This window comes from Mesoplodon densirostris, chromosome 11 (assembly GCF_025265405.1).
Source record: "Mesoplodon densirostris isolate mMesDen1 chromosome 11, mMesDen1 primary haplotype, whole genome shotgun sequence".
NCBI lineage: Eukaryota > Metazoa > Chordata > Mammalia > Artiodactyla > Ziphiidae > Mesoplodon > Mesoplodon densirostris.
Genome location: NC_082671.1, coordinates 59,305,875 through 59,331,608, shown reverse-complemented (window position 1 = coordinate 59,331,608; position 25,734 = coordinate 59,305,875). Strand labels below are relative to the sequence as shown.

Here is a 25,734-nt window from a genome sequence, read left to right as displayed (position 1 = left end):
TGGAAAAAAGGGAACACTCTTGCACTGCTGGTGGGAATATGAATTGGTACAGCCACTATGGAGAACGGTATGGAGGTTCCTTAAAAAGCTACAAATAGAACTACCATATGACCCAGCAATCCCACTACTGGGCATATACCCTGAGAAAACCATAATTCAAAAAGAGACATGTACCAAAATGTTCATAGCAGCCCTATTTACAATAGCCCGGAGATGGAAACAACCTAAGTGTCCATCATCGGATGAATGGATAAAGAAGATGTGGCACGTATATACAATGGAATATTACTCAGCCATAAAAAGAAATGAAATTGAGCTATTTGTAATGAGGTGGATAGACCTAGAGTCTGTCATACAGAGTGAAGTAAGTCAGAAAGAGAAAGACAAATACTGTATGCTAACACATATATATGGAATTTAAGAAAAAAAATGTCATGAAGAACATAGGGGTAAGACAGGAATAAAGACACAGACCTACTAGAGAATGGACTTGAGGATATGGGGAGGGGGAAGGGTAAGCTGTGACAAAGTGAAAGAGCGGCATGGACATATATACACTACCAAACGTAAGGTAGATAGCTAGTGGGAAGCAGCCGCATAGCACAGGGAGATCAGCTCGGTGCTTTGGGACCGCCTGGAGGGGTGGGATAGGGAGGGTGGGAGGGAGACGCAAAAGAGAGGGGATATGGAAACATATGTATATGTATAACTGATTAAATTTGTTATAAAGCAAAAAATTTTAAAAAAATTCAAACAAAAAATTAATACTAAACTTTCTTTGGGTTATTTGTATGGAAATATGTTAATATAAATGTTTCAGACATTACATGAATTTCATAAAAATCTTATACGTTCTGGTATAATGTTATAAGTCATAATTTTAATTATTACTTTAAAATGTATATCTCAGAAATAACTAAATTTCCTTGTCAATTGCATTATTATGAACTTTCATCAAATCTTTAACCATGGTCATTTTTAAGTCTTTTGTCATTTATAGACAGTTCTGGGTGTATTTTGATGTTCTTGCAAAAATGTTCTTGTAAAAGAGTTTCATCTTCACAGAATTCAAAAGACTCTGACAAGTACTTGTTTCTGGTAACTGACTATACTGCTGAAGTGAATGAATAAGCATTTTCAGAACTCTAATGGAAAACTGATAAATTCATAAAAGTGCTAACAAAAGATAAAGATAAAAAAATTAATTACATGGGGCTGAGTGAACTGATGAGGATAATTATAATTTTTGTGACTTTGAATTAAAAAAAACTGTGATGTAAATCTATGTAAAAAGAACTTAATGTAAAACAATGCCACTCTTCTCATATATTTTCTCTTGTTTTGGAAAATATAGATATTTTCTGTTAAAAAAAATACTTTAGCTAACTTACAAAGTGATGCCAGTTCCAACTTAATGTAAATCAGAAGTATAGATACCCTTAGCATAAACCCCAAATATAATTCAATCCACAGAACAGCCATGACACAATACATAACTGAGACTGTAATGATTAAAATACATCTGAACATTCGTTTCAATGGTGTTTCTACAGGATTCCACCATAAGACTTGATTAACTGGAAATATTTGATGAAATTATATTTTATATCTACATTTTGGGGAAGACAGTATAGAGTCATGGTTGTGATAATAGGCTTTGGAGAGATGGTTCTGGACTGGAATCTCAATCTCACCATTTACTAGCAATGTGACCCAAATTCTGAGCTATAGTTACGTCATTTGTAAAGTAACTCACTTTACTGCATTTGTTATGAGGATTAAATGAAGCAGTAGGTTTTTTTTTTTTTTTTTGCTGTACATGGGCCTCTCACTGTTGTGGCCTCTCCCGTTGTGGAGCACAGGCTCCGGAGCGCAGGCTCAGCGGCCATGGCTCACGAGATCAGCCGCCCCACGGCATGTGGGATCCTCCCGGACCGGGGCACGAACCCCTATCCCCTGCATCAGCAGGCAGACTCACAACCACTGCACCACCAGGGAAGCCCCGAAGCAGTAGGTTTTTATAAAGCAATGTAGAGCACTTGGTACAGTACTACAGGCACGTAGTAGGCATTCAATAAACCATTATGGAGACAAAAAAGTTCATTTCAACTTAGTTATCTACCTATGTGAAAGGGCAATATCTTAAAAAAGAGCATAAGTTTGTTTTCTATGTCTGTGTGTCTGTTTGTATTTTGTAAATAAGTTCATTTGAAAACAAACTTATGGTTACCAAAGGGGGAAGGGGAAAGTGAGGGATAAATTAGGAGTTTGGGATTAGCAGATACAAGCTACTATATATAAAATAAATAAACAGTAAGGTCTTACCATACAGTACAGGGAACTATATTCAACATCTTGTAATAACCTATACTGGAAAAGAAAATGCCACACACCTATAGGCAATTTATCTTTGATGAAGGAGGCAAGAATATACAATGGGAAAATGACAGTCTTTCAGCAAGTCGTATTGGGAAAGTTGGACAGCCACATGTAAATAAATGAAGTTAGGACACACCCTCTCACTGTACACAAAAATAAACTCAAAATGGTTTAAAGACTTAAACATAAGACATGACACCATAAAACTCCTAAAAGAGAACATAGGCAAAACATTCTCTGACATAAATTGTACCAATGTTTTCTTAGGTCAGTCTCCCAAGGCAATAAAAATAAAAACAAAAATAAACAAATGGGACCTAATCAAACTTACAAGCTTTTGCATAGCAAAGGAAACAATAAACAAAATGAAAAGACAACCAACAGAATGGCAGAAAATATTTGCAAATGATGTGACTGACAAGGGCTTAATTTCCAAAATATACAAAGAGCTCATTGAACTCAAATACAAAACCAAACAAACCCTAGCCAAAAATGGCCAGAAGACCTAAATAGACATTTCTCCAAAGAAGACAAACAGATGGCCAATAGGCACATGAAAAGATGCTCAAAGTCACTAATTATTAGAGAAATGCAAATCAAAACTACAATGGGGTACCCCCTCACACCAATCAGAATGGCCATCATTAAAAAGTCTACAAATAACAAGGGCTGAAGAGGATGTGGAGAAAAGGGAACCCTCCTACACTGTTGGTAAGAATGTAATTTGGTGCAGCCACTGTGGAAAACAGTATGGACGTTCCTTAAAAAACTAAAAATAGAATTACCATATGACCCAGCAATCCCACTACTGGGCATATACCCTGAGAACACCATAATTCAAAAAGACACATGCACCCCAATATTCATTGCAGCACTATTTACAATAGCCAGGTCATGGAAGCAACCTAAATGCCCATCGACAGATGAATGGATAAAGAAGATGTGGTACATATATACAATGGAATATTACTCAGCCATAAAAAGGAACAAAATTGGGTCAATAGAGACGTGGATGGATCTAGAGACTGTCATACAGAGTGAAGTAAATCAGAAAGAGAAAAACAAATAACGTATATTAACTCATATATGTGGAACCTAGAAAAATGCTACAATGAACCGGTTTTCAGGGCAGAAATAGAGACACAGATTTAGAGAACAAACGTATGGACACCAATGGGGGAAAGTGGCAAGGGGGGCGGGTGTGGTGGTGGTGGTGGTGTGATGAATTGGGAGATTGAGATTGACATATATAAATTAATATGTATAAAATGGATAACTAATAAGAAACGGCTGTATAAAAAAAATAAAATTCAAAAATTCAAAAAAAAAAAAAGATACATGAACCCCTATGTTCATAGCAGAACTATTCACAATAGCCAAGACTTGGAAACACCCTAAATGCCCATTGACAGATGAATGGATAAAGATGTGGTTTATTTATTCCATGGAATACTACTCAGCCATAAAAAAATAATGAAATAATGCCATTTGCAGCAACATGGATGCAAGTAGAGATTATCATACTAAGTGAAGTAAGTCAGAAAGAGAAAGACAAATACTATATGATGTCATTTATATGTGGAATCTAAAATATGACACAAATGAACCCCTCTATGAAGTGGAAACAGACTCACAGACATAGAGAACAGGCTGGTGGTTGCCAAGGGGGAGGGGTTTGGGGGAGGGATGGAGTGGGAGGTTGGGATTAGCAGATGTAAGCTTTTACATATAGAATGGATAAACAACAAGGTCTTACTGTATAGCACAGAGAACTATATTCAATATCTTATGAAAAACCATAATGGGAAAGAAATAAAAAGAATGTATAGATATGTATGAATGTGTGTGTGTGTATATATATATATATATATATATATACATATATATATATATATCTGAATCACTTCAATGTACAGCAGTAATTAACATTGTAAATCAACTATAGGTCAATTTAAAAAAGAATATATATGTAACTGAATCACTTTGCTATAACCAGAAACTAACATAACATTGTAAATCAACTATACTTCAATTTAAAAAAAAAAAAGAAAAAAGCAGATACAAAAGAATTTCTATTTAGCCAGCTAAAAGACATGTGGTTTTATTCCCATAGTAAATTTTTATTATTCTCAACATGATTAATAAATAATACATAATTACCTAGATTTTAGAGAGTATATTCTGTTAAACACTTAAGTATCTCGTTTACCCAGAAATATTTCTTTTAGTAACTGGAGCACCACTTAGTTCACTGCAGCAATTTATGGGACCTCAAAGGTATCAATATGCATAAGGCTGCCAAATGTTTTCTTTGTAAAAGGAATTTGAAGAAGCAAAACTTTGTAACTTCTAATTGGGAGATTGGGATTGATACATATACACTATTGATACTATGTATAAAATATACAACTAATGAGAACATACTGTATAGCACAGTGAACTCTATTTAATCCACTGTGGTGACCTAAATGGGAAGGGAATCCAAAAAAGAGGGGATATGTGCATATGTATAGCTGATTCATTTTGCTGTACAGTAGAAACTAACACAACATTGTAAAGCAACTATACTCCAAAAAAAATTAATTTAAAAAACTTTGTAACTTCGGGACTTCCCTGGTGGTGCAGTGGTTAAGAATCCGCCTGCCAATGAAGGGGACATGGGTTCCAGCCCTGGTCTGGGAAGATCCCACATGCCGTGGAGCAACTAAACCCGTGTGCCACAACTACTGAGTCTGCGCTCTAGATCCCGCGAGTCACGACTTCTGAAGCCCGCGTGACACAACTACTGAAGCCCGCGCTCTAGAGCTGGTGCTCCGCAACAAAAGAAGCCACCGCACTGAGAAGCCTGCGCACCGCAACGAAGAGTAGCCCCGCTTGCTGCAACTAGAGAAAGCCCACACACAGCAGCGAAGACCCAACGCGACCAAAAATAAATAAATAAGTAAATAAATAAACAAATAAAATTGATTTTTAAAACTTTGTAACTTCTTTAAAAGATTCATTTAATATTATTTATGACTTCTTTATGACTTCTGAAATCTGTCAATTCTCTTTGATGAACAGATATGAAAATTTATCTCATAAAAACTCTTAATTATAATTAAGTTTTGCTTTGCAATGCTTAATTTCTTATTGTGTTTATAAGCCTAATAATATGTTGAATATGCATTCTCAAAATTTTAAAAAAGTAAAAACAGAGCTAAAAGGAAGACACTCTTAGCTACTAAGTTTTAAAAAATTCAATCAGGAAGAGATTTAAATTAAATGTCTACATAATTTGTTATTTGATTTACTGTTACTCAAAATGATTTAATAGAATATGAAAATTGCTATTTTGAAAATTTATGTGAACGGAATATTGATGAAATTATATAAAAATATTTCATAAAAGTATATATTCATTAAGGACCCAAAAATATTGCTTTATTAAAGTTCCTTTTTTTCTCAATTGTTTTATGATCATGTGAAATGGTAAAAATAACATGTTCTATATGTGTTTATTGAGGTACATAGCAACTAAGGATACTCTATTAATAGATTTTATTAATATAATTATTTAAAAATACTACTATAAAGTTACAACTGAATTCTCTGGAAAGGCTATAGCAAGGAAATTTGGGTTGATGTTGAATCTATTTGAAAGCACAAAAAAATGGAGGACCCTATATCCCATGTTTATATGATTAGTTTGCTTGTGATCCTTTCTCCTGCTCATAGGCCTGGAATTTAACATTTTAAGTTAGCTCAAGTTTCTCTAGTGCTACCACAGTTATACATAATTGATAAGGACTTAAAGTACTCTTTACTAAACTTTCCTTTCTAGATATATAGACCTATTCAGATTATCTTCTAAATATTTCAGGTAGATCAATTACCATGTCACTTGCTCTGGCCCATCAGAAAGTATAAACATAGTCCAAACAACAAAAGAAATAGATTGCTTACAATTAGTAGATATCAAAAAGATAATGTTATCTAGTTTCAATTTATTTTCTCTAGGTAAAATCCAGAATTACCTCTATTTGTTGTGGAAAAGATATTGGAATAAAGCTACAGGTGTCATACTATAATTTAGATTATCATTATTTGAGCAATTATCAAAATTTCCTTTGTAATCTGAAATTACTTTGAATGCATCTATATTTAAAACTGTTAATTATAATAGTAAAATTAAAGTAAAATTATTAGAGATCAAATCCACTCCCAGGGATTATGGCTTTTTACAGTTATATTACAAGGTCTCAGGGTACTTCTATAATTTGTATTATACTGCCTACTTTTCTATATTAAATATCTGACAATATATGATTCTTGGCAAAATGTATTGACATTTATTAGGGTTTATACTATTCTCTCTTTTCCTCTTTAATAGAGGCAAAGTAGGAAGAAGAAAGCACTGAGAAATGTTAGCTCTGTACTTGAAGTCTTTGGAATGATCACCCAAAATGCTAAATATTTCACAGTCAACTAGAATTTAATTGTGAACAATATTGATAAAAATTTTACAGCAATACTCATGTATTTAAGGCATGAGATGTGTTAAGTTTAAGAATAAGGTACAGCTAAGTACTGCTGTGTTACCATAGTAATAAGTTAGCAATCTGAAAGCCATAAAATCTAGCTATTAATAATTCATATAAATGTATATTCTAGAACCAATCATGTCATCAGAATTTTTTCATGAACAGCAACAATTAGATTTGAGTCCTCAATGCATAAGTCACTCATAATAGTCTTAAAATAAATATGTAGCAAAAAAGAAGAAATTCCCAACTGAAAAGATATACTTACCATTATTGAAATTACATTTCTAAGGTAAGATATTTCTAGGTACCAAAGGAGATATGTGCACAGCCTTTTAAGAGCAGGGACTATGTTTATTTCCAAGTAGTGATAAAAATACTGTTAGTGTAATAATCAAAGTACTCCCAAACTGGGAAGAGTGCAAACTTTTTAAAAGTCAACTTTGTTGTATTTATCATTATATTAGATTACTGTATGAAATTCCTTATATTTGACCTACAAAAATTGCAATTCCATTTGGTTTAACCTAATAATTGACTCATAAAATAATGAAAACTTTTATATGCAAAGGAAGATTTTTCCATTATCATTTTTATAAATTAGCCTATAAAAGAGTTAAATATGAAAAAAATGTATCCTTAACATTTTTCCAAGTGATAAATAAAAATTAAAGCAAAAAATAAAAAGCTATGGGAAATCATTCTTATATTTATAGATCTTTTAGAGATTTTTAAAAACTGAACTGTACCAATTAATACACAGGAGGTACTAAAATGTATAGTTTATCATTCTGAGCCAATTGTCCAAAGATATTTATGCAAAGTTTACTTGATTTGAATCTAATAGTCAGAAAGCAAAGGAATAGAAGTGAATTAGCTATAGCAATACTACTGAGCCTTATTCGTGGCTAAAATAATTTCTTTTAAAAAAGATATGTTAAGTGACAAATATTTATTGCCATCACAAAGAAGATTCTGTGACATACCTAGTGCAAGCAAGAAAATAAATAGTTTGCTTCCTAATTAGTATAAGCCAGACCAATTTGGCAGTAGAAACCAAATCAGTGGAGATGTTCATTCACTCATTTATTAAATCATTCATCAGACATTCATTGCACAGTTACAGTATGCCAATAGGTATAATACAGACTTAGTAGAATACCCCCAGTGCTGTACAGAGTGCTGTACAGAGACATGCCCTTTCTAGATTATATTCTATAAAGATTTATTCAACAGTGACTCAAAAAGGGCAAAATCTGTTCCAGTGACAACTCCCTCTCCTCAAGTCCAGATTTGTCTAATTTGGGGGCAACAAGATCAGTGTATGTATAACCTTTTAGGTATGGGGCTCCATGAGTATGCCTGGATTAAGCCATATTACATTTTTCCTTTACTACAGTGCCCTTTCAGATCAACAGTCCACTCAGGCTAGCCTGCATCTTACTTAAGTAAATACACTCCTTGTCCTTCAGAGGCTCTCCCTATCTCGTTTTGGCACCTAGAGATTCATCAAAAAGTCCGAAAGCTAGAGACTCAATAGAAAACAGTCATCAAGATATCTAAAGTAGCACGACCCCATATTCTCATGTACGTCCTCTTCCAGATCACACCCTCATTTTTTAATCTGAGATCTTAGGCAAAAAGAAGAAAAGTAAGTATCACACCAAAAATTCTTTACTGACTATGAGGGCACCCTCTCTTCCATGGAGAAAGGAGGTAAATTAGGTCTTCTAGCCACCTTTCTGGTCTCATGTGCTTTCTGGTTCCTTAATAGTCATTATCTAGTTTTAAATGTGTGGATTAAAAAATGCTGTTGTACAACATAGTTCTCTTATCCCTCCTAAGAGGAAATCCTGGATTTGGAAGGCATTCATAAAGAAACAATTCAAAAGAAAGTTCATATTTTAAAATATCTACAGAACTTATTTGACGCAGGCACATCTTAGCATGCAGTACAGTTGTGGCAATGCTGCTGTTACCAGTGTTATTTAAGTATTCTGTCCATTCTGCTGAACTTCCTAACACAAAATACAGTCTTTGTTGCAAAAGATAATCTCTTCTTTTGACAACTTAAAGGGTAAATAATAATTTTTTATGCCATAATGCATCATGAAAATTAAGATTTGCTTATTTTACATTTCTGCAAGAAGTCTGATTTAAAACTACGGGTATATTTTTGAAAGATTATTTTATATTTTATAGAGAAATAGATTTCAGAAGAATAGGAAAGAACAGAGAACATATTCTAATTTGAAAGTGATTTTAACATAGTTTAATTTAAATGAATTTCACTTTTACACAAGAATATAGCTTGTTTCACATTAACATAAATGAATGACAGCCAAGTATCTGTGCTAAACTTTATGCTAAAATTGGCTTGGATTGCCCTATACCCCAAGAATTATAAGGACCTCTGCTTCCAAACAATAGCTTGATATTAGTACAGATTCAGCATACCAAGCAAACAACCTTAACTGGTGATACTCACTTTGAAGGGCAGGCAGGAGAGTAGTAATTTTTCAGGAACATGTACCCTGCCGCTAGCAATAAGCAAGACAAAGTGACTTTAGAATCAGACACACCAAAGTTTAAATGCTGTCTCCAAAATTTATCAGTGGAATGACTTCAACCTCTCCAAGTGTTCTCATCTATAAAATAGGGATACTAACACCAACTTTATGAGTTGTCATACAGAAAAATCAGAAACATGTAATATATGTAAGCAGTGACTAATATATAGTAATTGCTTGTGTTAGTAGTACTAGACCAGAGATGCTCAGCCCTTGCTCAAGATGCCCTAGGATCCACCAATTATCTCAAGAGGTCATTAAGACTGTCAAAATAAAAATCAATATTAATTCACCTTATTTAAAAAATACATAACTTATATCGTTAAAGGGATGTGTGGAAATGCCATCAAAGAAAACAATGGATTACATGTTGGCACTTCTAAAAGATGAGATTTCATGTCATAAGCTCTTCTAAGAGAAACAGTTGAAGAATATAGAAATTTTTGGAAGTGAATGCAAACTATAAAAGAATGATAGTTTGTTATTCCCCATATATTTGGGACAGTGTTAGTGAATCTTTTTATTTTATTAATTTAGATTAAGACTGTCTGAGAAAAGATTTTAAGGTCAAACTGTAGGGCTTTTTTTTTTTTCTACCTGAGGTAGATGTTTTTAATAAGATTATTTTATTAACCTGCAATGAGAGGCAGTGAATACAGAGGATTTGTATCCCAAGATTTGGTGAACTCTGACCCTGGCTTTAAACTGGTGTGCAACTCTAAGTATTAAAGTTTATAATCCCTTTGAACTCAAATTTAATCATTTAAAATAATCTATTTAGCATGACATGCAGAGAGTGATCAATAGGTACTGTTCATATGTTAAAAGATAGAAGTAATGTTATCTATATTTAATTCTCTGTACAATCTAATTAGTCGTGCTATTATTCCTGTGTACAACCAAATTTAGGATTTTAATGTTGTATTTAATTTAAAACTATGATTCATAGCTACTTTATCTATTAAGCAGCATTTACACTTAGTCTAGAAGATTAAGTAACATGATACTTGAATATAATATCTTGTGAATGAAGTAGTTAGTAAATAAATACTGAGCTGATAATATGTTATTTATAATTTCAAATATCTTCTGACCAAAAAAGAAAATGAGTGTTGTAGAAACAAGTTACTGTCTTCTTTTGCTATGTTTTTCAAGAAGCACTAATAGACTAAAATGTTTTTTTTGTTTTGTTTTGTTTTGTTTTTTTATTAGTTTCTGCTTTATAACAAAGTGAATCAGTCATACATATACATCTGTTCCCACTTCCCTTCCCTCATGCATCTCCCTCCCTCCCACCATCCCCATCCCACCCCTCCAGGCGGTCACAAAGCAACAAAGCACTGAGCTGATCTCCCTGTGCTCTGCGGCTGCTTCCCACTATCTATCTACCTTACGTTTGGTAGTGTATATATGTCCATGCCTCTCTTTCACTTTGTAATAGACTAAAATTTAACCTGCTAAGATTATGTCATTTATTCAAAAAGAGGAGATGAGCTTCTTAGGTGGATACTAGGGAAAGGGCAGACCCCCAAAGCACTAGAGAACTCTAAAAAGTAATTCAAAGAACTTCAGCTGAAAGAACATCTTAGGAATGATTAAGGACCTAGGGGATGGATGCTATTATCTTCAGTATGTACCAATGACATAATATTAATAATAAATAATTGCTTTACTCAGCTTGGTGTATTAGAAGGAGGGTGGATAGAACAGCTCTGCTTAGAAGGAAGTATCCTAAAAACAAAAACAGAAGACTCATGCTTACTTGAATCTGTGGCATTTCTGCTCTACTTAGACATTTGAGAAACATCCAATTTATGACAATTGTTAAAATTCTAACTTTCAAAACCCAGGTCAAGTGACATGTTGTTCTACAATATTTTTTCTCATTTTGAATATTTCTATAGCATCTCTTGTCTTTCTTGAGGCATTTATCCTGGGTTTTATAGGACATAGTTGCATGTTTTTGTTTATAACCAAATTAGACACAAACACACATTAAGAGTGTGTCTTTCTTTATTCAGTATCCTCTAAAGTATCTTCTAGCAGGGAATTAATAAACATTGATTAAAAAAAAAGAGTAGAGCATTGACAAAGAATAAAGTACAGTAATTTTCCCAAGATATGAAATAAAATATCCCTACTATTCCACCCCCATTTTTTTCTTTTCTTTTCTTTTAAAAAATGCTTAGTCAAATTTAATTCAATCCTTATAATCCTTTCACTTTCTTAACCTTTTACTTCTCATACTTCAAAGTCAAGTACGGGCAGAAATGTGTACAAATTATCTTTTCATGCAAATATGTAGGAAGTCTGAATCTATTTTAGATCTGTTGGCCTTAGTGTAAATATCTGGGCATAAAGTTTACAGTAGTAAGAAGATCATGGTTAAAATTTCTGTCCCTAGCTATTTCTACCAAGAAAGGGTAGTGACAGAAGGAACTTTGGAAACAGAATTACATGGTGGGTTGTTGCCAAACTGGAGAATGTTGCTGGGGAGAAATATGTGATGTATACAACTGATACCCTGGAGAGTTTTTTTTTTTAAGTAGTACAAAGGAACCCGAGATTTTGGTGCCTTTTGTCAGTAAACACCTATTATCTTCTGTCTTGCTTTCTGCCCTCCCTTCCATCCTCCATCCCTTCCTTCTTTCTTTCCTTCTTCGCTCCTTCCCTTCCTCTCCTTCATGCTGTTTCCCCAAACCCCACCAAATGTTTCAATTTCCCATTTTGGTAAGTGTTAGCATACAACAGTATTTTGTTAGCAAGTGAACTAAACAAATTAAAGATTGGGCTTCAGGGATTCCCTGGTGGTCCAGTGGTTAAGAATCCATCTTGCAATGTGGGGGGCGCCAGTTTGATCCCTGGTCGGGGAATTAAGATCCCACAAGCCGCGGGACAAATAAGCTCGAAAGCTGCAACTACTGAGCTCATGTGCTCTGTAGCCCACGCACAGCAACAAAGAGCCCGCATGCCACAATTATGACCAGACGCAGCCAAAAAAAAAAGAAAAAAAGATTGGGCTTCAGAGTCTTTAATGGCTGAAGACAGAGATGTACTAGGGAATTACTAAATGACTAATGAGCCATAAATTTGTGGATTAGTGAAAGCTAGAGCAGGAGATCATAAATCAACCTTTAAGTGGTTAAGACAAAGTGCACCAAGAACTGACAAAAGAAATTCAGTATCTGTATTCAAGTGTAAGAATTTTCCTGAGGGTCAGATGGCTAATACAGTAGGGAACAATGAGTTTCAGCTATCAGTTTAAAAAGTATAGTCACATTGCTCAGGAAATTCAGTCTCAAACAGCCTAAGATTGCCAAAATAGTTTAAGAACTATCTGAGCAAAACTAAGAATTTTACCATCTACCATCACAAATAACTTTTTATTTGTATTCTTGAAACAAGGCCAAGATTTTCTTTTATCTGGTTCTCATTATTAACATTGCTGAAGTAACAGAAGATATTAACTGGGAAAATATTGAGGTGATTTCACAATTTCTCAGGAATTCAGGTTTCCCAACTTGAAACTGAGCCATAGCAGCTCTTCAAATTCTCTGAAAATTTCATTAAAAAAATAAGCAGTCCCAATATACTTAATCAGAACATTTTTTCCCTCAGTTTACTTTTTCTTCTGTACACTACATGACATTATTAGAAACCCATTTTAACAAAACCCACTCCTTTTTCACCATAAAAATAACAATTAATTTACATTTTATCATTGCATAAAGAGATTGATCCTCTACCAAGAAATCTTTCTATCATGAAAAGTGAAAACAAGGGGATTATTATAAAGGTCTGTTTGTGACTTATGAAGTTTATTCTGTAGGTACATAAGACTCAATTCTATATTTAATTTACAGTTTTTTTCTGCCAAACTAGTACTTAACCTATATTCTATTGCTATAAATTAATGCAATAAGATACTAGATAATATTCATTAATAAGAATATCCTAAAAAGAAAAGTTTAAGATTACCTACTGACAAATATTTTGAAATAGGTTGTAGCAGCTTTCTTTCTTTTTTTTTTTTAACTTTTTATTTTATATTGGAGTATAGCCAATAAACAATGTTGTGATAGTTTCAGGTGCACAGCAAAGCAACTCAGCCATACATATACATGTATCCATTCTCCCCCAAACTCCCCTCCCGTCTATGTAGCAGCTTTCTTTTAAATCATAAAGGCACATAAGATTATTTTCAAACTTTTTTGAAAAAATGAATAGCTTTTAGAATACTAGATGTAAATACTATATTTAGGCTCTCCTAGTTTACATATACATTTAAATAAATTTTATGCTCTTTTGAAAGATATTGGTCCTATAGGATTTTAAACAAATACAAATTTTCATGTTTCTAGAAGCTTTATAATCAAGATAAAATGACTTTTAACATTAATTCTTAAAAAAAATTAAGCCTTAAAAAATAGACTTTCATTCTCATTTTTCTTAACTAAGTTGTAGTTGACCTTTTGCCTAGGCAAGAGTAAATTTCATAATTAAGAAAAAGTTTCCTAGTGATTTATGTTTGTTGCAAAATAACATAGGTCTCGTGAGGGCAAAGACTAGAATTTTTGCACTTTTTTTCCTTTCTTTTTCCACTTTTAAAAACTGTGGTAAAATACATGTAAAATAAAATTTACCATATTAACCATTTTTAAGTGTACAGCTCAGTGATATTTCTTCCAGGTTTACTGAGATAAAGTTGACGTATAACATGGTGTAAGTTCAAGTTATAAACATGTTGATTTGATATTCTTACATACAGCAAAATAATTATCACCATATTGTTACCTGACACTTCTATTACTCACATAATTAACACTTTTTTTATGGTGAGAACATTGGTCTACTCTCTTAACAACTACCAGTATATAATGTGTTATTAACTCTAATCACAATGGTGTGTATTAAATTCCTTGAATTTATTCAACTTCTAACTGTAAGTTTGTACTCTGGACCAACATCTCCCCATTTCCCCCACTCTCCAGCTCCTGGTAACCACCACTCTACTCTGTTTCTACAAGTTCAGCTTTTTTAGATTCCACATATAGGTGATATCAATACAGTATTAATCTTTCTCTGTCAGACTTATTTCACTTATGTTGTCACAAATGTCAGGATTTCCTTTTTCATGGCTTAAGAATATTCCATTGTATATACATACATACCACATCTCTTTCTATTCATCTGTTGACAGACATTTAGGTTGTTTTCATATTTTGGCTATTGTGAATCATGCCTCAATGAACATGGGAGTTTAGATCGTACAGTAGTTCTCTTTTTAATTTTTTGAGGAAACTCCATACTGCTTTCTATAGTGGCTCCACCAACTTACATTCTCACCAGGAGTTCATAGGGGTTCCCTTTTCTCTACATCCTTGCCAACGCCTGTTATTTCTTATCTTTTGAGATTAGCCACTCTGACAGGTGTGAGGTGATATCTCATTGTGGTTTTGACTTGCATTTCCCTGATGATTAGTGACGTTGAGCACCTCTTCATGTACCTGTTGGACAATCTGTATATCTTCTTTGGAAAAATGTCTATTAAGATCCTCTGCCCATTTTTAAACTGTGCTTTTTTTTTTTCCTATTGAGTTGTATGAGCTCCTTATATATTGTGGATATTGACCTCTTATCAGATATAAGACTTGCAAATATTTCCTCCCATTCCATTGGTTGGCTTTTCATTTTGTTGATGGTTTTCTTCACTGTGTAGAAGATTTTTAGTTTGATGTAGTTCCACCTGCTGATTTTTGCTTTTATTGTTTGTGCTTTTGGTGTCATATCCAAAAAATCATTGCCCAGACCAATGTCAAGGAGTTTTTCCTATGTCTTAAGAGGTTTATGGTTTCTGGTCTTACATTTAAGTCTTTAATCCATTTCAAGTTCAGTTTTGTGAGTGGTGTAAGACAGAAGAAGTCCAATTTCATTTTTCTGCATGTGGTTATCCAGTTTTGCCAATACCATTTATTGAAGAGATTATCCTTGAGTAGTCTTGACTCTCTTGGCAAATATTAATTGACCATATGCAGGCATTTATTTCTGGGCCCTCTATTCTCTTCCATTGGTTTATGCCTATTTTTATACTAGTACCATACTGTTTTGATGACTATAGCTTTGTAACAGAGTTTGAAAACAGGAAGTGTGATGCCTCTAACCATGTTCTTCTTTTTCATGATTGCTTTGACTATTCAGGGTCTTTTGTACTTCCACAAAATTTTTAGGATTGTTTTTTCTATTTCTGTGGAAAATGCCATTGGAATTTTGATAGGAATTGCATTGAATCTATAGATGGCTTAGTGCAGTATAGACATTTTAATAATATTAATTATTTCAGTCCATGAATATGGGATATCTTTCCAATTGTTTGTGTCTTCTTTAGTTTCTTTCCTCAAAGTCTTATAGTTTTCAGTGTATAGGTCTTTCACTTCCTTGGTTAAATTTATTCCTTTATTGTTTTTGATGCTATTGTAAATGGAATAGTTTTTCTTTATTTCTTTTCAGATAGTTTGTTGCTAGTGTATAGAAACACAATTGATTTCTGTATGTTGATTTTGTATCCTTCAACTTTACTGAATTCATTGATTTGTTCTAAATGTTTTTGGTGAAGTCTTTAGGATTTTCTACATGAAAGACCATATTATCTGCAAAGGCAATTTTACTTCTTCCCTTCTGGTTTGAATGCCTTTATTTCTTTGTCTTGCCTGATTGCTCTATCTAAGATTTCCAGTACTTTGTTGAATGAGAATGGTCAGAGTGGGCACCCTTGTCTTGCTCCTGATCTTAGAGGGAGAGCTTTCATTCTTTCAACATTGAATGTGATATTAACTCTGAGTTTGTCAAATGTGGCTATTATTATGTTGAAGTATGTTCCTGCTAGATCCAGTTTGTTGAGAGTTAATATTATGAAAGGATATTGCATTTTGTCAAATGCTTTTTCTGCATCTGTTGAGATGATCATATGATATTTGTTTTTCATTCTATTAATGTGGTGTATCATATTTATTGATTTGCAATGTTGAACCAACTTTGCATCCCAGGGATAGGCTAAAGGCTCATCAATATTATCTTTACAAATAATCAGTTCTTAGTTTTATCGATCTTTTCTATTGGTTTTCTGGTTTCTATTTCATTTATTTCTGCTCTTCTCTTTATTATTTCCTTCCTTCTGCAAAGTTTGGACTTTATTTGTTGTTCTTTTTCTAGTTCCTTTGAGATGTAAAGTTAGGTTTACTTGAGATCTCTTTTTTTCTTAACTTATTGCTATAAATATCCCTTTTAGAACTGCTGTTGCCACATCACATAGGTTTTCATATACTGTGTTTCATTTTCATTTCTTTCAAGATATTTTAATTTCTTCTTTGATCCACTGGTTGCTCAAGAGTGTGTTGTTTAATTTCCATGTATTTGTAAAATTTTCAGCTTTCCTCCTGTTATTGATTGCAAGTCTCATGTTGTTATAATGGGAAAAATTCTTGGTATGATTTCAATCTTCCTAAATTTGCTAAGACTTATTTTGTGTCTTATCATATAATATTCCTAGAGAATGTTCCAGGCATGATTGAGAAGAAGTGTATTCTGCTGCCATAGGATGGAATGTCTGTATATGTCTACTAAATCCATTTGGTCTAAATATTGGTTCAAGTCCAATATTTCCCTGTTGATTTTCTGTCTGGATGAACTGTTGAAAGTGGGGCACTGAAGTCCCTAACTATTAATTTATTGCTGTCTATCTCCCTTCAGATCTGTTAGTATTTGCTTAATATATTAAGATGCTCTGACGTTGAGTGTACATATATTACAACTGTTATATCTTCTTGATGAATTACCCCATTTTCATTATATAATGACCTTCTTTGTCTCTTTTTAGCAATTTTGGCTTAAAATCTAATTTTTCTGATATAAGTATAACTATCCCTGCTCTCTTTTGGTTTCCATTTAGATGGAATAACTTCTTCCATCCCTTCACTTTCAGTCTATGTGTGTCTTTAAAGCTGAAGTGAGTGTCTTATAATGTCTTATAATGCAAATAAGTTGGGTCTTGTTTTTTCATCCATCCAGCCATTCTATGTCTTTTGATTGGAGAAGTCAATATATTTACATTTAGACTAGTTATTGACAGGTAAGTATTTACTAATGCCATCTTATTGTTTTCTGGTTGTTTTGTCTCTTGTTCCTTTCTTCCTCTCATGCAGCCTTCCTTTGTGAATTGGTGATTTTCTGTAGTGGTATGCTCTGATTTCCTTCTCTTTATCTATTGTGAATCTACTGTAGGTTTTTGTTTTCTGGTTCCTATGAGGCGTATATAAAACATCTTGCAAGTTTTACTCTCTCCTTTTTATGTTTTTAATGTCATAATTTTCCTCTTTTTATATTGTGTATTCATTAATAAATTGTACTAGTTATAGTTATTTTAATACTCTTGTCCTTTAACCTTTATACTAAGAGTTAGATGGTTAACACACCACCATAATACAGTATTAGAGTATTATGAATTTGACTATATATTTACATTTACCAGGGTTGTATATTTTCATATGTTTTCCTGTTACTAATTAGCAGCCTTTCATTTCAATTTGAAGAACTCCTTTCAGCATTTCTTGTAAGGCAGGTCTAATGAACATGAATTCCCTCAGCTTTTATTTGTCTGGGAAAATATTTCTCCTTCATTTCTGAAGGATAACTTTGCCGATTATGCACTTTCTTATGTCTGAGAAATGTCTTTTATTGCTCAGGGTATAGCTATATTCAAGAACTGTATCTATATTATAAATGAAATCTAAAATGGCAAAAAATAAAAAAATTTATGTATACAATTTTATCTGCATTAAAAGAGTAGATTCTATGATGTAACAGAATATTTCCTCATGATTTTATGCTTTAAAACCTAAATAAGAAATTAAAATCGGTCTACTTAATGCATTAATGTCTGAAACTTAAACTTTGGCAGTATTATTTAATTTTCAGATCCAGAACATTTCCCAAAAGGATTCTAAAGCACAGACAGAAAGAGACAATGATTCTGCTGTTACAGATGTTATCTATTTTGTGTTAAATATAAGTATTCATAGCACTGCTCACATCCAATATTTTTTTACTGGCAATACAGTTCTTCATCCTTCTACACTTCAGATAGCTTCCTACTACTCTGATAGGTCTTACTTTAAAGAAAAAGCCCCACAAAGCCTCATCCACATAACTACAACATATGATCTAAAAATTAGTCCAGTGGGCAGGACTGTACAAACACTTTCTGACAAAGGAAAAAGATGAAGAGAGATGTGATAGCATCATACTTGATGTAACTTTTTTTTTTTTTTTTTTTTTTTTTTTTTTTTTTTTTTTTGCTGTACGCGGGCCTCTCACTGCTGTGGCCTCTCCCGTTGCAGAGCACAGGCTCCGGACACACAGGCCCGCGGCCATGGCTCGCGGGCCCAGCCGCTCCGCGGCATGTGGGATCCTCCGGGATCGGGGCACGAACCCGTGTCCCCTGCATCGGCAGGCGGACTCTCAACCACTGCGCCACCAGGGAGGCCCTGATGTAACTTTTATATTTGCTCTTGTAATATAATTTCAGCATAGGTGCTCTATTAGGTTCCACAGAATAGTCCTCTAACACAATAGGAGTACTTTTGTGACGTCGACCTAACCCAGGGTGATGACAGATGGAAAACTTACTGGGTCAGATGAATTTAATTTTAATTCTCTTTAAATTTAATTTTCTCTCACCCACAATGAATATTCCAAATTTTCAAGTATAACTTTCTGTTTAGACACCTGTAAATTGTTATGAAGGAAGATAGTTAAAAACTTCAGAAGAAAAATGTTCCTTTTAAATATTTCTATGCTTACTTTTACACTCATTATTAGAGTAAAATATTTTTAATTAAGGTAGTTTCAAATCATTAATTAATTATATAACAGAATTGTGATAAAGATTATTTCACAGAGGCTCTTAAAACATAATTGAACAATTTTAGAACATATGAATGTATGCAGCTTGATGGAAAGACTAGTATACTATCCAAGAACTATTAATTTTTTGTGAGAAGAGATAATCTGACATCTAAGGCAATATACTTACTCTTTGGAGTAGCCTGCTACTCCTTGAGACTAACATCTATAGTCTCTGAGTGTTCATTACAATGACGTGAAAATGAAAAGAATTGTTAGTATCCTGGAAACTATTATAATCAAAGCAGTAATAAAACTTTTTAGGATAATTTTTATTTCCTTAATTGCATCTCTCAATAAAAACATGCTTAAAGATTACCCACAGAAGAGCTTAAGGAATCAAGATAATTCAAAAGCAAAAGGAAATTGTTCATTGTGATATAAGAAACTTTACCTACCTTTGTGGAATATAGAACATATGTTGTGGAGGTGGTTTATATAGGATTCCTTCATACACAGGCCAGAGCCCACTTAAAATTCTGAAGAGAGAACTTTTCCCACAACCATTGGGACCAGTTATCAAAAGATGCATTCCTTCTTCTACCTAAGGTAAGAAATAAAATTAGAAATTACAATATGTAAAAATGGTTTCATTTGGCAGCATTTAAAAGGGATTTTTTAAAAAACTTTCAAACACATGATAACCTAGGATGGGCAAGGAATCAAAGAAAAACATATCGGGATTGAGACCATCAAATCTGGCTTTTGACTACGCTCTGACGCTAAAAGCATCATAAAATGATTCAATTCCAAAGAAATGGATCTTCTTCAAATGAGCACTGACTTCCCAAAATTTTCATTGAGGTCTTGCCATCACATACTACACAAATACATAGGAACATAACCACATGGAAATAAGAAATTGTAAAAATTTAATTTAAATTAAAATAGATTGAATTTATTTTATTTATATTAATATTTGATTAAATTTACTTCAATTAAGACACAACTCTGTTGTATTTGTAAGTTGGAGTTCTACAAGTCAGCTGGGTTGTTTAATTCAGTAGTCTGAAATGTTACAGAAATCACAAATGCCCATAATGAGAGACATAAAATGATTCTAATTTTGGTTTATTCACAGATGGAGAAAATATGTTTAGGAAATTAAGACAGAGACAAGCAAGAAGACTGTAATTTAGTCTTATGTCTAGGGGTGAATTAAGCTATTTATCGATTGTTGATTGGATGATTCTCTTAGAATCTTTCAGCTTACTTATCATTTAAACAGTTAAATTTCATGACTTCTTATTCCACCCAATAGGATCAGGAAGTTGTCAATGTGCTATTTTAAAGGTATTGTAAGGGTCAAGAAAAAGGAACATTTAAAAATCTGATTTACTTCTAAGAACAAATGATATTTTATAATCAGTGACTAAAAAATGAATATAGTAGGGCTTCCCTGGTGGCGCAGTGGTTGGGAGTCCGCCTGCCGATGCGGGGGATGTGGGTTCGTGCCCCGGTCCGGGGGGATCCCGCATGCCGCGGAGAGGCTGGGCCCGTGAGCCATGGCCGCTGGGCCTGCGCGTCCGGAGCCTGTGCTCCGCAACGGGAGAGGCCACAGCAGTGAGAGGCCCGCGTACCACACACACACACAAAAAAAATATATATATATATAGTATAAAAGTACGAGAGGTAGAAATTTACAGTATGCCTGTATATGTAGCTTTGTACAGTATAGATACAAATATCTAAGGTCCATGATGTAGAATACATTATGTTGAAAACTCAAAGGTGAAAGAGCATTATATTACTTGTATTATGTCAGTATAAGGAACCATATCCATGTATATCCATTACTCATTTGCTGTGTATAACATAAGCTAAAATCTTTTTGCTGAAAGAATGTGGTAGGGAGAGGAAGGGGGAAGGGAGGAAGGGAAGGAAAAAAAGGTTGATATGAAGGTTTGATAAAAGAACTAAGAATGTATGTAATAAATATATGTAAAGCAAAAATGGTTCAGATCTATATTCTAAGTAATTAGTCATTTCCTCGGCAAACATTGATTGAATATCTAAATGTGCTTGACATTCTTCTAGGCACAGAAGATACAGTGCTGCTCAAGACAAAGTTCCTGTTCTGTGGAGCTTACATTTCAATGGCAAAGATGGCAATAAACACATGAACAAAAAATTAACTAGTCATAAATGCTATTATGATAGCAAAAAAGGAAGATGTGTTAGGGAAAGATGGTGGCATTGTGAGGTTGGCAGGGGAAGGGGGCTTCTTTTGATTAGGTGGTCAGTAAAGTCCTCTTTGAGGAGATACCATTTTGCCTTAGCCTGGTGACAAGAAGCAACAAGTAAGATCTGGTGGAAGAGCATTCCAGGCAATAAAGATAGCTACCACAAGGACATAAGACAGGAGCAAGCTTGAGTCTATAAAATCTGACCACAGATATTTTTTCTCCCTAATTGTAGGCAAACTGAAATGCCATTTTGATAGAATAAAGTTAAAAAAAAATCCTGGGAAGAACCCAGAAAGGGTTTTGTGATTTGCTCTGCTCTTTCAGTAGAGAGAGGGTTAAGAAAGTTTAATTTTGTAGAAGCATAAACACTTTTCAAAAGATTTTTTAAAGGTATGTGCCATGGCAAAAGGTATATAAACAAAATATTTAATAGGGTCATTCTCTACTAGGAATTCCCAGAAATTTAACACATTTTGAGTCGTAATAGAAGACTTTTCTACATTCATATCATTTTTTAGCATAAGTTTTCTGATGTTTAGTAAACAGTGTGAGGCAAAAGAATTCCCACATTTACTGAAATTTTCTTCTCCAAATGGTTTTTTAATTCCAAAAGGCTAACATAAGAACGAGAATGTTTTCCTCTAGAAACCTGTTTATTTATCAATCCATGCAGAGGAAACAAAATTTTGTATTATACTTTGGGGACCTGAGACTTTAAATAAAACTCCCTGTCTGACTCAGAAATAAATAATTATCATAAAAGTATACTATATTAAAATATACCATTGGAGAACCTCAAAATTTATGATACTTTCACTAGATTAAGTATTTTAACATTCATTTTATATAAAAATATACTGAGTTCTGAATTTTTTCACAGAAAGAGTGTTATGTGTCCACAATAATGTATTTAGTTAGTAGGTGGGAGAATTCAAGACTCTTCCTCTATTTAATAAATGGAGCAACAAGAATTGATATTATGAAACCTAACCTGATGAAAAACCTCTATAAAAAGTCATATATTAAAAATTGCTGAAGTAATAGCAAATAGTTAAATACCCCATGTAGGCCTCTTCAAAGGCTTTATTTTAAATCTACTTAAGATTATGCTGCATCATTAGCACCTTATTGCTACTCTATAGGTCCATTAATGGAAAAATAGAGCCCATCCAAATTGTAGTTAAAACACAATTTCTCTTACGTTTATTAACTCAGAATTTCTCCCTGTTCAGTACTTCTTATCCTCTTCCAGCAGGCTTATGCATTTTCAAATACATCTTTAATAATTAAACCTAGACTAAGGTCCATATTAAAATCATTAAATGCACATATACGGTCATGTTTCTAATTCTGTTATCAAGTCCAATCATGTCATTGTTTGAACTACGCACAGATAACTCCATTATACTTATCAGCAAATTATTTTGTACTTGGATTCCAAAATGTGTGTTTGAATTTTACAATACTTTAAATCAGGGTCTCAGATTTATTAGCTATTTTTGCACCTTAGTTTTTGTAATCAAGACAGAGTATTAAATAACAAATAACTATTATTCTCAACAGAATTAAAAGCTAAATTCCAATTCATGAATCTTCTGATCATTTTTTCCTAATAGAAGATGTGATTATTGAAGATATAAATTAAATTTAGAGAATGTAAACTTGCTGATGACTTCTCTCATATTTTAGTAAATATATAACAATATAGGTTTGTATTTTTTGAGTAACTCCTATAAGGTAAAAAATAAAATGTATTTCCAGATATTAATTTCTGAAGAAGTTTCCTATTGTTCCCAAAAGTTACTTTGTATAGGCTCTCAGTGTACTCTAATTTTGATTTTCAACCAGGCCATAAAGCAGTAGAAATCAAATTTTTCTTTCTCTCTGCTTTCTGAGGAAGTAACTGCTTCTGTAATTGAGCCTCTGTGCATACCTTTCTTGATTTCCCCTCCTTTCCATATGCTCCTCCAAGTATTTAATATAAAGTACATGAATTCTGAGTTGTTTTGTATTATTCTGTTGGCAACAATCAGAAGATTCTTGAATATCATCTTACTTTGAAGTTTAGCTTGGAAGCCACCACTTCTCCCGTTGGTGTAATTATGGGAACATTTTCACAAATAATTCCATGATCCACATCAATAACTTTTCCTATAAGTTAAGGAAAAGTTTAAGTTTCAAAAGCTATCATGTGTTATTGCTAATTAAATAACTTAAAGTATAATGTAGCATAACAGATAAATTCACTATAAAGATAATTTACATTAATGAATCATAGAAATAAATGTAAATATATCTATATCTAAAGAAAGTCTAATGTAAATTTGCACATTTTGACATATCTATTTGGAAAATCTTTCTCAGAAATATTATTTTACTGTAATATGATGTTAATATCATAATGAGAGCAAAGCTAAACTCTATCTGGTATAACTCAGCCACACTGTTTATAACTACTTATTTCTCTCAATTAAACTTTCCTATAGAAAAAAAAACACAGTTGAAAAAAGGAAATTAAGACATAGAAAACTATAATTTTTAAAACTATAATAACCAAGCCAAATGATAGAATGATGGAGAATAGTATGACATTAGCTCTAATTCTGTTATTTGAATTTTAAACGCAAACAATTCATTCTGCCATATGTGCAGTTTCTAAAAATAATTCTAGACATTTTGTCCTAAATAAAAATAGCATAATATTTTTTATGGTAATATTAGTCACTACTCCTCAAAATGCAGCACTAACTTTAGGAATAACTGTTTAAATAACTAAATGTTGGTTTCTTACATCTGTTTAAAGCTATCTTCTAAAAAACTTTGGTTCTGTCGTTAAACATTTAAATATAGAAAAAATATAAAAACATTTGAGTTTAATACCTTTGATTTCCAGTGTCTCACTGAGGGGTAATTCTACGTTAACTCCACTCTTGCTATGGTTTTCAGACTCTTGCAAGACAGCAGTTCTCTTATAAATGCCTCTTTTAACTTCATCAAAGACCCAAAACATGTTGTATACTCGAGCAGTATAGCCTGCTAATTCAGTTATCTAAAACCAACATAGGGAGATAAAATAGTATACTCAAGACAGACTTTTAAACAAATGTGCAGTCATATAAGCCTCTTGATTTAATGTTAAAGATCCTATTTTATTATACATGAAAAGTAGATAGTACATCTGATAACTAAAACCAGTAACACTAAAAAACTTATCAAGAAAGCAGCATAGCAAGTTGACAGCTTAAGTTTGATTGGAATTAAAAAACACATAAAAATTATTCATTCAAGTCAGGGTTCAAAGCGAAATGTAAAGACTTCAGAATATTAGTGAGACTTAAAAATCTTTCAATCAATTTTCTGATTTGGCCCCCGTTTGCATGAAAATTTGATTTCCAGAAATTAGGTTTGTGAAAAGCTTAAATCCATTCAGTGAAATAATGATTCTTTATTTTGATATCTTTTTTCAATTAAAAATAGAAGATTTTAAATAGAAGAAAAATGCATATTTTTCTTATTATGAAAAGACACTTCTGAGTCAAACTGATTGTCAAAATTCCTAAGTTTGGCCAGAGAAAATACCCCTGCTAGTGGATACCAATATTGGTGTGAGCTCAGTGAAAAGCTTTAAATCCTTTTCAGTCCAAATCCCACAAAATTCAGCTTCTTTTCAAGCCAAACATGATTTATATGCCCAAAGAAAAATATTAAGTATGACTTTTTTTCTAGATGAGATTATAAGATGAGATAAATCTCTGCTTTAGTTCAAAAGGCTCAATAGAGTGGTATCTTGCTCCTATTCTGCCAGTTGTCCAATTTAGGTTGAATCTCTGCTGCTTTTCTATTAAAAGAACACCTTGTTATCAAGGTGACTCATCTGAAAGGTGACTCATCAAGACCATCTTTCTCAGTGAAAAGGAAGCAACAAAAACCATTCCCTTACAGAACTGTTTAGTAGGAAATTGGTATCAATAAGCAAGGCATGTCACTAATAAATGTCTCTTAAACAATAAAGTATGGACTAATACATTACCAACATTGTGTAAGATTTTTGTGTGTGCAAAACTTAAACAGTGAATGAGCAGGTATTATTGTTAAAAGCCTTCTACCACATGTCTCTAC

The 25,734-nt window shown here is 33.0% G+C and overlaps 1 protein-coding gene across 4 annotated transcripts in view; it reads right to left on the bottom strand.

Annotated features, from left to right (window-relative positions):
- The window catches only part of ABCD2 (ATP binding cassette subfamily D member 2), an 87,492-nt gene that overhangs the window by 48,035 nt on the left and 13,723 nt on the right, over window positions 1-25,734 (bottom strand). For all 4 annotated transcript variants that reach the window (XM_060113239.1, XM_060113240.1, XM_060113241.1 and 1 more), the window contains 3 exons: window positions 24,496-24,664; window positions 23,672-23,766; window positions 19,828-19,973 (listed from right to left, as the gene is read on the bottom strand). In XM_060113239.1, the coding sequence (XP_059969222.1) occupies window positions 19,828-19,973; window positions 23,672-23,766; window positions 24,496-24,664 (410 nt within the window). The remainder of the gene's footprint in view (window positions 1-19,827; window positions 19,974-23,671; window positions 23,767-24,495; window positions 24,665-25,734) is intronic.